The following is a 15686-nucleotide window of genomic DNA, read 5'->3' as shown; positions in this document are numbered from 1 at the left end:
AGCTCCAAAAAGCACACAAAGGCAGCATAAAAGTAATTCATTTGACGCCAGTGGTTTATTCCATGTCTTCAGAATCTATATGATAGAGGTGTGTGAGAAACAAATCAATATATATATATATTTTTTTTTACTAGAAATACCCACCTTTGACCAGTCCGTGGTGGTATGCAGGAAGAATGAGATCTGACATTTTTTTAAAGTGGAGACTTATAGTAAAAAAAAAATAATATTTCTATATAAAAACTTTTTTTTTAAAAGCACTTATATTTTGATCTGTTTCTCACCCACACCTATCATATCACTTCTGAAGACATGGAATAAACCACTGGAGTCATATGGGTTACTTTTATGCTGCCTTTATGTGCTTTTTGGAGCTTCAAAGTTCTGGTCACCATTCACTTGCATTGTATGAAACCACAGAGCTGAGCTATTCTTCTGCAAACATATTATTTTTTTTGGGTGGACTCTCTTTTTAAAGTACTAGACAGAATGTTTGGTAATGTAGTCCAAATATGGGTGGCAACATTTACAAAGTAACAGCTGTTGTGTTACTCCTGAAGTGCAATTATGATGATGTGTTTGCCAGTGAATAGCAAGTGTTATTCAAGGTAAAATGAACTTAATTACTGCAGATGCTATTCTGTTACCATAATACACGGATGGATGTGTACATTTATGCATTTGGCAGACGCTTTTATCCAAAGCGACTTACAGTGCACTTATTACAGGGACAATCCCCCCGGAGCAACCTGGAGTTAAGTGCCTTGCTCAAGGACACAATGGTGGTGGCTGTGGGGCTCGAACCAGCGTCCTTCTGATCACCAGATTACCAGTTATGTGCTTAGACCACTACACCACCCCTTGTTCCAGGACAACTACAACGAAATATATGAACTGACTGAGAATGAAGTAGACGGGTCTATACTAGCCTGCAGGTCAGATATCTTTGAGTAATCTGGGAGTGGTTTTTGTCTACTCAGTGATCAAAGGAAGTTTGCTTCCCATTTAGTCCTGTTCTTGCATCTAAAGTAACAGCACAGACATGTACTTGTGTTTTAGCTTAGTGGGCGCACAGTCTGAATCACAAAGATAACCATTCATCCAAATTATGTCTGATGTTAAGAGTTGCTTGACTAGATAAGAAATAAGCTCATTGGTTATATCTGAGAATCATATTCTTACCCATCCAACCTGTTTTCCATCGTTTTAATATTAGCATGCATTTGCAATGCGTAGTACTATGCGCATCACTTTATCTAAGATTGTTTGCCCGTAAAATAACATGCAATGTCTTGTTGGCTTGACTAGTTTAATTTCTAGCTCTCAGGTAGGTCCTTCAAGGTAGCCTGGAGAGTCTACTAACTGGGGTACCTCAGGGCTCGGTGCTTGGGCCACTTCTCTTCTCTATATATGCAACACCACTTGGACTCATCATTCAAGCACATGGTTTCTCATACCACTGCTATGTCGATGACACAGCTCTACTTGTCTTTCCAGCCCAATGACACCATGATGACTGCACGATTCTCAGCCTGTTTGGCAGACATCTCCGCCCGGATGAAGGAATATCACCTGCAAGTTAACCCAGCGAAGGCTGAGCTCCTCAACTTTCCGGCCAACCCTGCTGTTGAACACAACATGACTGTGCAACTGGGTTCAACTACATTAACGCCTTCCAAAACGGTCAGAAATCTTGGGGTCAGTAGCCATCGATAACCAACTGCAGAAGCCTGCAGTCGGCTAATGTGTAGCGCCTTGTTGTACCAATACATGCATTTTTTACCATCTTTTACCATTAAATGGCATTTGCACAAAATATTGATTGAAGTTGAGGATTTATAATATTCTAGAGTTCAGTACTTAATGAATTTGAATATTACTAATTGGTTGGTAGGCAGCAAAGCATTAGGCATCCTTTAGGTCAGTTTAATGCTTTAAAATATATTTTCTTTCAATAATGATAGCTGATTCTTGCATCATACCCTGAAAAGTATTCACTGGTGTACATGCTGTAAGAACTAGCCTGGTTCCTTCCTATATGAGTTACAGTCTAGGTCATGTGCAGAAAGTCCATTGAAATGGTCTGTGTGTGTGTGTGTGTGTGTGTGTGTGTGTGTGTGTGTGTGTGTGTGTGGTAGTCACACCCTGTTCTCGCACACACACACACACACGCTGGCGCGTTCACTGCAGCTCTGTGGAGCAAGAGAGAGTCTGCGTTGCTCTCATCTGCTGCGGTTCACGATCGTCTACACCAGCCGTGATTCATGAGCAAGGTATGGCGTGATACACTGTATTTCTACTGTATTTGTATGTCTACACTTAAGAGAGAATCTGGTCGCGGTTTGTTAAAGCATCCTTCAAGATGCGAGGAATGCGTTCTGCATTCGGGATGCGTTCAGATGAGATTTGAAAACGCTGTTTTGGATATAGGATCTGGCTCCTACATGAGAAGGGAACCAAATTCAACCACGCAATCCATCATCTAAAAGCTTACAAACCCTTCACATGTACGGGACGCGTGATTGCGTTCCGTTCTGCGCTGTTTTTTAATTCTTGCTTTAGAGGTCGTTCACACAGAACGCATACTTGCGCTATTAATAAAAGGATATACCCAGCGTTACGAACGCAAGAGTACAGAGACGCGTTTTTATCAGTTGATGTTCCTTTTTTTTCTTCTCCTTAAAACTTGAAACGTTGTCTAAAAATCGCAGCGTAAAGTTCAAGGACGTACGTCCAGCGCGTGTTTACATTGAAAAACTATTGAAATATGCGTAAAATGCGTTCTGTGTGAACGGCCCTTTATGCGTCATGACAAGCGTCTTGGGTCGTTGCGTCGCGTCTGTGGTTTAAAGACGGCGTGTCCTGTAGTGCAACTTTAGAAAACGCGTCTTCAAAGAGTTGCGCTCCAGCTAGCCGAGTTTGAACGCAAGAACGCGTGCGTTGCCAGTTGCTTGTTTAACGGGCCGAGTGAAGAGAAGATGCCGGGACGCGGGTCTCTTTCGGCGGATAGCTGCTGACCGGTCGAGCAGAACGAAACGGTTCGACACGGCACTAACAAATGCCACGGCGCCGATTCAGTGTACTGTTAAAATCTGGTTTAAAGCCATGTTCATTATTATTGGGGTTTTCCCGTTACATCAGTGTTTAAATATGAGTTGGTGTGGCGGAATGAAATGGAAAGAACTCGGGAGACCGTGTGCGCGCCAAAACTGCTGTTCAAATGTTACTTTGTAGCAAAATTATTCTTGAACCGTAGGCTTGGCGCGAAAAATCTTTTGAGTTACAATGTTGCATTTAATGGATCTATATACACTGTGTGTATACACTCAACAGCCACTTTATTAGGAACACCTGTACATCTACTTAATCATGCGATTTATCTAATCAGCCAATCGTGTGGCAGCAATGTAATGTATAAAATCATGCATATATGGGTCAGGAACTTCAGTTAATGTTCACATCAACCATAAGAATGGGGAAAATATTGGGGCTGGGTATCTCAGCGAGTATTGACGCTGACTACCACACCTGGAGTCATGCGTTCAAATCCAGGGTGTGCTGAGTGACTCCAGCCAGGCCTCCTAAGCAACCAAATTGGCCCGGTTGCTAGGGTGGGTAGAGTCATATGGGGTAACCTCCTCGTGGTCGCTATAATGAGGTTCGCTCTTGGTTGTGCGCGTAGTGAGTTTTGCGTGGAACACGTGCTATGTCTCTGCAATAATTAGCTGAACAAGCCACATGATAAGATGCGCGGGTTGATGGTCTCAGACGCGGAGGCAACTGAGATTCATTCTCCGCCACCAGGAGGCGAGTCACTATGCCACCATGATGACCTAGAGTGTCTCTAGAGTGTATAGAAAATGGTGCCAAAAGCAAAAACATCCAGTGAGCGCCACTTCTGTGGATGAAAACACCTTGTTGGTGAGAGAGGTCAACAGAGAATGCCCAGACTGGTTCAATCTGACAGAATGGCTACGGTAACTCGGATAACCGATCTGTACAATTGTAGTGAGCAGAATAGCATCTCAGAATGCACAACATGTCAAACCTTGAGGCAGATGGGCTACAACAGCAGAACAGAAAGTTGAGGCTGTATTGTGTGTACCACAGCAGAAGTCCAGATTTGTCAGACCAGGCAATGTTTTTCCAATCGACTACTGTCCAGTTTTGGTGAGGCTGTGCCCACAGCAGCCTCAGTTTCCTGTTGTAATCTGACAGTAGTGGTACCCGGAGGGGTCTTCTGCTGCTGTAGCCCATCCGCCTTAATGTTCGACATGTTGAATGTCAGAAATGCTTTTCACAAAAATATATATGTAACTGTTATGTATGCTGTTATATAGTAATGGCAGATGAGGAAGGATATGTTGCATGAATATAAATAGACTAAGCTTAGTATTGCACATAAGTATTGCTCAATGGGGCAGTTTCAACTTTTCATGAGGTGGATGGCCTGAGGAGGAAAAACAAACAGTTCAAACAAAACGAGCCGTTAACAGGCACCACGGCACGAAACCCCTCCTTCAGAGAACGCAGCCACACCATCCGCAGCAATCACGCCGCCCGGCAGGCGGCAGGCCAATGTAGCGAAGCGGCCCGCTCCCGTGCGCCAGCGGGAAACCACGAAAACAGGCGAAAAACTATTGGAATGAAATCCAATAATGTCCATGTTATGGGTGTGCGGAACAAAAAGAAACGTGCATTTAAACGACTACAACGAGACGGAACAAAACAAATGACAAACAAACCGCTCCGATGTGGAAAAAATATATGTTGTGGCATGGACTCTACTACGGCACATCCCTCCTCCTTCCTGGGTTACAGCACCAGTGTAACAAGGTAGAGGGGAAAGGAGGCGGCGAAAACCTGCTTAACACTATAAATAATACTTAATGGTTAACTTTAACAAAAAGACAAACACATGCAGGGCAGCTGCCTATAATTCTCTCTCTCTCTCAAACTGCCGACTCCAGTTGCCTTTATCCCTCTTGGGCTTGATCAGCCTGATTAGGGGCCGGGCATACAGCATCACGGTCCGGCCCCACCCTCCGCCCTGCCACATATGCATTTCCACCATCATTCTAACCCTCTGTCAGAAATGCCCAGTTTTGGTGCTGCTTCTCCTTTAAGACTTGAATGTAAATGCCCACTGTTCTGATTGGCTCTTTGCTATTTCACTGCTCACCACTACTGGGCACCAGGGGCGGAGCCAGGAGTTTTTCAAAGGGGTGTCGAGGCAGGGGCAAGCGATCAGTCTGTTGTGGCACAGAAATGTTCGGGCAGCATTTTTATATCGTCGGACTGTGGGGACGGTTGGGTGAGTGGATACAATGACACCCGGGACGGAAAGGTTTGGCGACCTTTGTGTGTGGACATTTGTACAGAGATGATTTCACATCTAAAGAACTAAATTGTGCCCAAAAGTGACCAAAAATAATGACTAAAACAGCAACTGCGAGTGGGGTGGCCAATGGGGCGGCCAGGCTTCTGTCCATGGTGGCCACGGCCACCCCCATGATCCGCCAGTGCTGGGCGGGACTACAGAAGTGATAAGGTAATCCATTGGTATTCCAAATGAACAAACGTTGTCAAGTGAACTTCAACAGACACCCCGTGCTCTGTGAGTAGGGAGCTGTGAACACTGCGTAGGGACCCTGCGGATTGGAACGCACCTAATGAGGTGTTTTGGCAGCTTGGTTTCAACAAATGCTCTTTTTGCAGTGAGGAGGAAGTTTTGATGTCTGAAACTTACAGTATGTTTTTATAAAACAGTGGCCTCTTTCAAAAGATAAAGGAAAATTTGATTCCTCATGTCATGACCCCTTTAACAGAGGGTATTGCCATGGTTAATCTCCAGTAAATTGCACAAATGGTTGATCACAGATATGCTTTGTTTATGCCTGAAGGGATGTTAATGCAACAGCAGTAACAACAATGAACAGAACCTATTCAATACACTCTGACAAACCCCCTACACATAGACTCAATACAGCAGACCATTGCCAAGTTTGCTAATGCAGAAATTGGGCATTGCCTTTGAGGCAACCTCACAGAAGTATGCTTTATAAATATGATGGCTACTACCTTACCTGGACCACAGGGACCCTGATACTGATACTGTTGGAGACAGACATGGACATCTGCTGAAACATAATGGGTTAGGTGGTTTATGGCACTTTAGCTTGTTGTTTTAGCCTGTGACACTTCAAATCAGGGACTGAATATGACTTGCAAAGGCCCTGGGACCAATTATCTCCAAGGGCCCCCCTTCCAAAAGTTGTTGACGGGGGGCGGTTGTTTTAATTGTTGATGGGTTTTCGAGTGGGGGTCACCAAACTGGATCCCACAACCTTAAAGCCCACATCCCCCAGGGCAGTCAAGGGCCCCCGGGCACTGTTGATTCAGGAATTTGTCAAGTCATAATACACCAGGATGAGTTGTACTGCTTAAATGGGATCTTTAAACAAGGCCTGGTACGTTTGCCTTCAATTCTTAGGTATGTGTGTTGTGTTAAAAGGTTTTTGAAGTAGCTTTACAGAATAAAGTCATTTCACACACATGGCGGCAGAGCTGCCATTGGGAGCAACTTGGGATTCAGTGTCTTGCCCAAGGACACTTCGGCATGTGGAGTCGTGTTGGCCGGGAATGCCAACCCTGCGATTAGCAGCTGACCCACTCTACCACCTGAGCCACAGCCGCCTACATAAACCTGGAAACATTCACATCATGTGTGCCATTGTAGCATAAAGTAGTCTCAATTCAAAAGGATGATTTTGACAATGTCACAACTGGGCCTGGGTAGCTCTGCGTGTATTGATGCTGACTACCACCCCTGGAGTCACGAGTTCGAATTCAGGGTGTGCTGAGTGACTCCAGCCAGGTCTTCTAAGAAACCAGATTGGCCCGGTTGCTAGGGAGGGTAGAGTCACATGGGGTAACCTCCTCGTGGTCTCTCTAATGTGGTTTTCGCTCTCGGTGTAGCGCATGGTGAGTTGTGCGTGGATCCTGCGGAGACTAGCGTGAAGCCTCCACACGTGCTATGTCTCCACGGTAACGCGCTCAACAAGCCACGTGATAAGATGCGGAGGCAACTGAGATTCGTCCTCCGCCACCCGGAATGAGGCGAGTCACTGCGCCACTATGAGGAGTTGGAGCGCATTGGGATTTGGGCAATTGGGCATTCCAAATTGGGGAGAATAAAAATGACAATGTCACAACTGCTTTTAACCGACTAATTGAAGTGCTTTAACAAAAATACAAGCTTTATAAGTCTGCTCTTAAACCCTATGGAATGCATGCCCCATAGACTTCCATTGTAAGTGCATTACTGTAACCATGCTTTTTGAAAATAAAAATGGAAAAGGAAAAGTCTGAATTATTTTCTGTGGTCAACTGCATGCATTATGCCACATGCAGTCGATTTACAACTTTTGAACTTTGTAGTGAACCCAGGCTGTGTGGCTTTTAAGCCTTGGCACCTATATGATGCTCTAAAATGCCATCTAGGTTGGCAGTTCACTGGTCTTTGCAACAAAACCATGGCCAAAAACAGGCCCTGAAGATGTAAACAACCCTGTACTAAATTTTCAGTCTGCGTAATATGACTTCGAGGATGTGTTTGATCATTGTAGATAAAGTGATGACACAGTTGAGTTTGAAGCTTCTATATTTACGTTGCACACTTGTGCCTGCTCTCCTTTTAGTCATAATAGATATTGTAGTCATTTTAACTCCGTATTTCCCTCTGGACTGGGCTAAAACGAATGTGACCTGGAAGTGCTATTTATACCGTAGGCCTAATTAGAACCATGCTTGACAGAACTGTTTGGTGACTAACCATACATCCCTGTCCTATTAGGGATGTATTTGCATTTATATATTTGTAAACAAGTAGCCGTTCATTCGAACAACATGGAAGACAACGCCAAATCATTTCTGCATCTCGATAGCCTCGATTTATTGTTGTGCAAATACAAACTAGATAGGAGTTTTTGATCTCTAACTGCGAAAACCGTTATTCTGATCAGTTAGAATAGATACAGCAACATGACTCAGAACAGTCTGAAGGTCTGTGCCAAGTTTGGTGGATGTAGCTGAAAAGCTGTAGGAGTTACAGCTAGAAATGTCGGACTTGTATCTGTAGAACAACAGTATGCGGCTTTGTCAAGTCAATGTAACTCGATGTTTACATCGAGTGTAAGTCTAAGGGATTAATAAGGTCGCCACTCCTCATTATTGTGATAAAAGTGTTTGTCTCTTTATCTAAATGACAATGCATTTACAATAGCATGTGGTGCATAACTGAAAGCGTCAGGACTTGAACTAAGTTTGAATGTTCAACTCTTGCCTGAGGTCACTGTGCTCTTTTAAAAGGTGTCTGTTTGTTAGACTTTCATGTCTCGAGACGTGAATCTGCGAACAGACTGTCGGTCCATGGGTTGGGTGTGGTCGTGTGAACCAATGACAGATGTTGAAATGGGATTTGTGTAATGTGCCTAATGACACCTCTAATAATTGGGGATCTATTTAAGTGTATTATTCTAATAAGATGCCATTATTGGGGGATCTCTTATGTACATTGAGCGTTTGAGTGATGCATTAGCTAATAATGTTGTTTGCCATTTACTCTCACTAGTCCCGGAGGATGCACAACTGATATAGGGCGAATCAATGGACACATACACACACATTGCTATAATGTGCCTAATGACAGAGACAACATCAGTGTTAGTCATAGAGAGCATTGGAAAGACCTATAAACGCCTGGAATATTCCTTTAAGAAATTAATTAATCTGTTGCTGATATCACTTTAAAATAGTCTTTCCTAAACTGGATATACGGGCTTATGGGAGATTAGTTTATTTCTCTGTTACGAGACCAGACGGGTGTGCAGGATCTTATTCTTATTCTCGTCTCCTTCCTATTCTACTAGTCTTGTCTTGTGTTATCTCTCCCTCCTATTGGCTTTCTGGGTCACCTCTATTTGTAAGCGTTGGCTTTTTCACTGACATTTTCTTAAGAAACCGGAGACTCAATCCTCCCTGAGGGGCCGAACGAATGATCCACACCAGCTACTGTCTGTGGCAGTTAACACGCTCAATGTAAACATTCATTTACATGTCAAACACACAGATCTGCACTACTGAGGAACGTTTACCAACTGCATGTCTATGAGCAGCTTGTTTGACACGCTTTCAACGGGTTAAAAAAATATAACTTGTGCCTCAGTTTCAGCACAAAAGCAATGCATTAAAAATGCATTAAACACAATGTATGGCAAGACATGTCAGATGGTTTCCGGACATTCCAAAAATTCTAAAATGTGAAGATGTTATTTGTGTTAGATTATATTATAGAATTGATATAAATATAATATTTGTTTACTATATGTTTCATATTAAGAGTATGTGTGTGTGTGTGTGTGTGTGTGTGTGTGTGTGTGTGTATATATACTTAATACAATATATAAAAAAAAAAAATATATATATATATAAAATCAAATAATTTATGTAGGCATATTATATGTGTGTGTGTGTGTGTGTGTGTGTGTGTGTGTATATATATATATACTTAATATAATATATAATTTTTTTTTTTTTTTAAATACACTCACCTAAAGGATTATTAGGAACACCTGTTCAATTTCTCATTAATGCAAATATCTAATCAACCAATCACATGGCAGTTGCTTCAATGCATTTAGGGGTGTGGTCCTGGTCAAGGCAATCTCCTGAACTCCAAACTGAATGTCAGAATGGGAAAGAAAGGTGATTTAAGCCATTTTGAGCGTGGCATGGTTGTTGGTGCCAGACGGGCCGGTCTGAGTATTTCACAATCTGCTCAGTTACTGGGATTTTCACGCACAACCATTTCTAGGGTTTACAAAGAATGGTGTGAAAAGGGAAAAACATCCAGTATGCGGCAGTCCTGTGGGCTGAAAATGCCTTGTTGATGCTAGAGGTCAGAGGAGAATGGGCCGACTGATTCAAGCTGATAGAAGAGCAACTTTGCCTGAAATAACCACTCTTTACAACCGAGGTATGCAGCAAAGCATTTGTGAAGCCACAACACGCACAACCTTGAGGCGGATGGGCTACAACAGCAGAAGACCCCACCGGGTACCACTCATCTCCACTACAAATAGGAAAAAGAGGCTACAATTTGCAAGAGCTCACCAAAATTGGACAGTTGAAGACTGGAAAAATGTTGCCTGGTCTGATGAGTCTCGATTTCTGTTGAGACATTCAGATGGTAGAGTCAGAATTTGGCGTAAACAGAATGAGAACATGGATCCATCATGCCTTGTTACCACTGTGCAGGCTGGTGGTGGTGGTGTAATGGTGTGGGGATGTTTTCTTGGCACACTTTAGGCCCCTTAGTGCCAATTTGGCATCGTTTAAATGCCACGGGCTACCTGAGCATTGTTTCTGACCATGTCCATCCCTTTATGGCCACCATGTACCCATCCTCTGATGGCTACTTCCAGCAGGATAATGCACCATGTCACAAAGCTCGAATCATTTCAAATTGGTTTCTTGAACATGACAATGAGTTCACTGTACTAAAATGGCCCCCACAGTCACCAGATCTCAACCCAATAGAGCATCTTTGGGATGTGGTGGAACAGGAGCTCGTGCCCTGGATGTGCATCCCACAAATCGCCATCAACTGCAAGATGCTATCCTATCAATATGGGCCAACATTTCTAAAGAATGCTTTCAGCACCTTGTTGAATCAATGCCACGTAGGATTAAGGCAGTTCTGAAGGCTGAAAGGGGTCAAACACAGTATTAGTATGTGTTCCTAATAATCCTTTAGGTGAGTGTATATATATATAATCAAATATTTTATATAGGCATATTTTATGTGTGTGTGTGTATAAAATATAACATTTTATATTTACACGTGTGTGTGTGTGTGTGTGTGTGTGTGTGTGTGTGTATATATATATATATATATATATATAATGTAATATATATACTTAATATAATATATTTTACAAATATATATATATATAATAAAATATTTTAAATGGCATGTGGTATATATGTGTGTGTGTGTGTGTGTGTGTGTATATGTATATACTTAATATGATAAATATATTTAACAAATATATATATATATATATATATATATATATATATATATATATATATATAAGGAAAATATTTAACTTATTTTTTTTTTTTATTTTACTATAAATCTCCTTTTACTTTCACATCCTGAAAGTGAAAGTGTAGATTTATAGTACAAATGATTTAAATGATGATTCTGTATTATCATACTTGATAAGCACAAGCTTAAATGCATTTCTGTGGAGAAATACATTTATTTATTGAGTAATAATCTTCTTTATTTAAGCCTACATTTGAGTCCATTCAATTCAAATTCTTTAGTTGAAGAAACAACATTTAAATAGCAAATCTGAGTTGTTTACTTGCAGTTAGCTGATATAGTTAATATAAATATAGTTATATAGTTAATTCTATTTGAACACCAAGTTAAGTTAAATACACGTTTTGGAGACACCATTATTTAATTCAGTTGAGGGAATGAGTTTACTCAATTGAGTAGAGTATTGGAGTTAATAGTTTTGAGAAATACTTTTCAACCTGCAGTTGATATTGAAAGCTGTCCTACACTCAAATATTGATTTATGCAAAAACACTCATGTGCGCTTATTGATGTTCAACCTTCAGAGACCGAAGAGAAAAACAGTTTGGGTCATGTTTTAGTCACTTTATTTAGCATTTTTGCAAATCAATTGTCTTGTTCACTGCTTGTTTATATCCGAGCAGGAGACAGGATGTTGTGCTCGTTCCCTTTTCAAAGCAGGTTCATGTAAAAGGAACAGATCTTTAATGTTTGTATCTGGAAACTCCGAGTAGAAGTGTGTGTTTTGGTTTACCTAAATGTGAAATATTGTGACGCTTCATACCATCATTTTAATTTAATTTGCATCATTTACAGTACCGTGCAAAAGTCTTAGGCACATAAGATGTTATACAAAAGCATTTATCTTCAGATGGTCATTTATATCTTCAGCTTTAGTGTGTCAATAGGAAATATAAACGTTAGACTCACAAACATTACTTTTGCGAATAGGCCCTCACTGAACATCATATCTGTGTGTGTGTGTGTGTGTGTGTGTGTGTGTGTGTGTGTGTGTGTGTGTGTGTGTGTGTGTGTGTGTGTGTGTGCGCGCGCGTGCGTGCGTGTGTGTGTCGAAAGCTTGTGTCATGGGAGGAATTCTCCATTGGAATTTGTGCGTGTGTCTGGAATAAATGAGTGTTTGAGGAGTGAGCAGATTCCTTTACGACGTTCTGAAGTGCTTATCCTGCCTGACCTACAGCTGCTCTTGACTTCTCTCCTTCTGTTTCCCAGTAACTGCCCTGTCTGTCTCTGTCTCTCTCTCTCTCTCTCTCTCCACATGTGGGTGGGGAACAGACGAGAATACGTCCAGATCTGCAGTCAGACTGAGCTAGAACACGCTTGGAGATGTAATAGTTGGCAGAAAATATAATGTTGGCCGCAGGGCTTGATTTACTTTCATTCATAAAAGTTGGAGGGGAAAGAGGAATAAAAAGAAATATTCTGCGTTCAATAGAAGTTAAGCTCAATCGACAGCGTTTGTGACAAAAGTAAACAAAAAACAAGAATTGACGTTACAGTTAACCCCGCACCCAAAACAGGGGTGGACTGGGAAGAATCATTGGCCCTAGATTTGAAATAAAAACCTGCCCAAAAGTTGAGTCGGGTGGGGTTGGGGGATGGAGGCCAGTCCACCCATGCCCAAAAACGAAAATCCTCTCATCATTTACTCGCCCTCATGCCATCCCAGATGTGTGACTTACTTTCTTCTGCTGAACACAAATGAAGATTTTTAGAAAAATATCTCAGCTCTGTAGGTCCATACAATGCAAGTGAATGGGTGCTAAAATTATGAAACTCCAAAAAGCACATAAAGGAAGCATAAAAGCAACCCATAAGACTCCAGTGGTTTAATCCATATGTTCAGACATGATGCGAGAGGTGTGGGGGAGAAACTGATCAATATTTCAATTATTTTTTTGTCTTAAATTCTCCTCCCTGCCCGTTAGTGGGCGATATGCAAGAAGGAATCACCAAAAACAGAAGAAGAATGGGAAAGTGAAAGTTAAAGTGGAGATTGACTGGGCAGGGAGTAGAATTTATAGTAAAAATTGACTTAAATATTTATCTGTTTCTCACCCACGCCTATGATATAATTTCTGAAGATATGGATTTAACCACTTGAGTCTTATGGATTACTTCTATGTTGCCCCAAAATTTTGGCACCCATTCACATGCATTGAATGGACTTACAGATCTGAGAAATACTTCTAAAAATAGTCCATTTGTGTTCAGCAGAAGAAAGTAAGTCACACATTTGGGGTGGCATGAGGGTGAATAAATGATGAGAGAATTTTCATTTTTGGGTGAACTGTCCCTTTAAGCACTTACAATGGAAGTCAATGGGGCCAATCCGTAAACGTTAAAATACTCACTGTATCAAAAGTATAGCCACGACATGTAAACATATATAAACAATATGCATGTTAACATGATTTTAGTGTGATAAAATCACTTATTAACCTTTTCTGGATCTATTTTGGATGGTGGAGAGTTTTGACTAGTAAACCAGGTGAACTGGAGGCTCATTCTGTCTCATTCTCTTCTCTCTCAGCGTTCAGGAGGAAAGGAGTACATCTCTCACTCATCATGGCCTCTGTATCGGAGTTTTACGCGGGGAAGAACGTTCTGATCACGGGTGCCACTGGCTTCATTGGGAAGGTGCTGATGGAGAAACTCCTGCGCTCGTGCCCGGACGTCAACGGCATTTACATTCTCGTGCGGCCAAAGGCGGGCCAGTCCATGCAAGATCGCGTTCAAGACATGATGAAGTGTAAGGTGAGAACACTTCTCGCCGTGCATCTGTTTGTAAAGTCATTTAAAGGGATATTTCATCATAATGTTTTTCTTACTTTTGAGGAACAGAAAAGCATATGTAGGCATAATGTTAGTCTCAGTCACCATTCGCTTCCATTGTATGGAGAAAAGATGCATGAAAGTGAATGGTGACTGAGACTAACATTACTGCCTAACATCTCCTTTAGTGTCACATGGTGTTGTAATGACATGAGGGTGAGTAAATAATGACAGAATTAAATTTTTCACCCTTTAATGCTTTACTGTACCTTGTGTGTTTATTGACCCGGGACCTTATTATTCATGTTTTGAACCTCTTTAATATTCTATTTTTCATTTTATAAGTACCCTACTACATTCAGGTGCATAGAATCCATTATGATGGCATATTCATGACAGTGGATCGACTTAATGATATGTTTGACTCCCCAAGGGTCAAGTCTGGTGAAACTAAGGAATACTGAGGCTACGTCTACATTAATCCGGATACATTTGAAAACGGCGTTTTCATTTCAAAACAATGCTATCAAAGTGAGCATCAGGCAAAACAGTGCCGCTATAACACGGGCCGCCATCTTGATTGTTTTGGTTGGATAGATCACGTGACTAAAAATGCATCATCGTTTTCCAAAGCATCCGTTTTCACAGTCCACACCACAACGTGAAAACGGCTTTTCAAATGTATCCACTTTGGAGTGCGTTTTCAAAAAGCTCAAAAATGCCGTCTCTGTGTGGGCGGAAGGACAAAACGGATGCGGAAAACATATTAGTGTGGACTACACCATGTTATAAATGCCTCATTTTGGGTGGAATCAAAAATACGCTGATTTCGTGTGTGTCTCTTTAAATGCAAATGAGCTGCTGCTCCCCGCCCCCAACATAGCTCTCCGTGAATACGATCAGAGACGAGAGACGATTCAGCGGGGTTCAGCCTCGTTTCGCAGCCGGCCCAATGGGAAAAGTCCTGGTTCTCCCTATGGCCAGTCTGCCCTGATGGGGATCGATTTTGAAAGTCTCCATTTTCGGTGAAGGACAATGCGGTTCCAATGTGGATGAGCGGCGTTACCGTAGCAAAATCAATGTGCTTTCAAACGCAAGTGGACTTTAGACATTCGTTAACAAACATTGTCCTTTATCTTCTCACTTTTCTTTTCTTCGTTGTCAGAAGTCGTCCCGTGAGGTGTGTTGTTTGTTCCCTCCCATAGCTGTCTTTGTGTTACTTGATACTTTAGTCATTGTGATCGGATGACATTTGATCGTGTCCTAACATTAAGCTTTGAATTGTTAGTGGCGTCAAATCTGAACTGAACCAGTACAGGTGAACAAAAGTTTCCTTCATCCCATCTGTGTTTACTCGTATTTGGTCGTCAGGGCTTTATCTTTATGGTTTCCCCCGAACTTGATACTTTGAGTGATCTGCAGAAGTTGATGCACTGCTTTCCCGAGGGCCATATTGTAAAACACTTGATTGTTGCCATAGCAACCTGACCACAAATCCCATCCGTATTTGGGATCGTTCAGAAGAACTCAAACTGCATTTCCATACTCTGACGAGGAAGGGGTGGAGCTTTGTAACTCGAATGCAGATATAAGCAGGAATAATGTTTTATTGGGCCGTTTCTGGAAATAAATGAAAACAAAGTGCATGAGTTTGATGAACACACACGGTGCACGCTCCTCTAAAGTGACCTCTGACAGACTGACCTGACTTATACGACACCGATGATCATCATGAGATCAG

General features: G+C 41.8%; 1 protein-coding gene across 1 annotated transcript in view; it reads left to right on the top strand.

Annotated features, from left to right (window-relative positions):
- The first annotated feature begins 2158 nt into the window (after window positions 1-2158).
- Window positions 2159-15686, top strand: part of LOC127639272 (fatty acyl-CoA reductase 1-like) — a 32447-nt gene continuing 18919 nt past the window's right edge. Inside the window, exons 1-2 of the mRNA XM_052121195.1 lie at window positions 2159-2273; window positions 13704-13927. Of these exons, the coding sequence (XP_051977155.1) occupies window positions 13739-13927 (189 nt within the window). The 5' untranslated portion in view covers window positions 2159-2273; window positions 13704-13738. The remainder of the gene's footprint in view (window positions 2274-13703; window positions 13928-15686) is intronic.

This window comes from Xyrauchen texanus, chromosome 47 (assembly GCF_025860055.1).
Source record: "Xyrauchen texanus isolate HMW12.3.18 chromosome 47, RBS_HiC_50CHRs, whole genome shotgun sequence".
Classification (NCBI taxonomy): domain Eukaryota; kingdom Metazoa; phylum Chordata; class Actinopteri; order Cypriniformes; family Catostomidae; genus Xyrauchen; species Xyrauchen texanus.
This window is presented reverse-complemented; position numbering and strand designations above follow the sequence as displayed.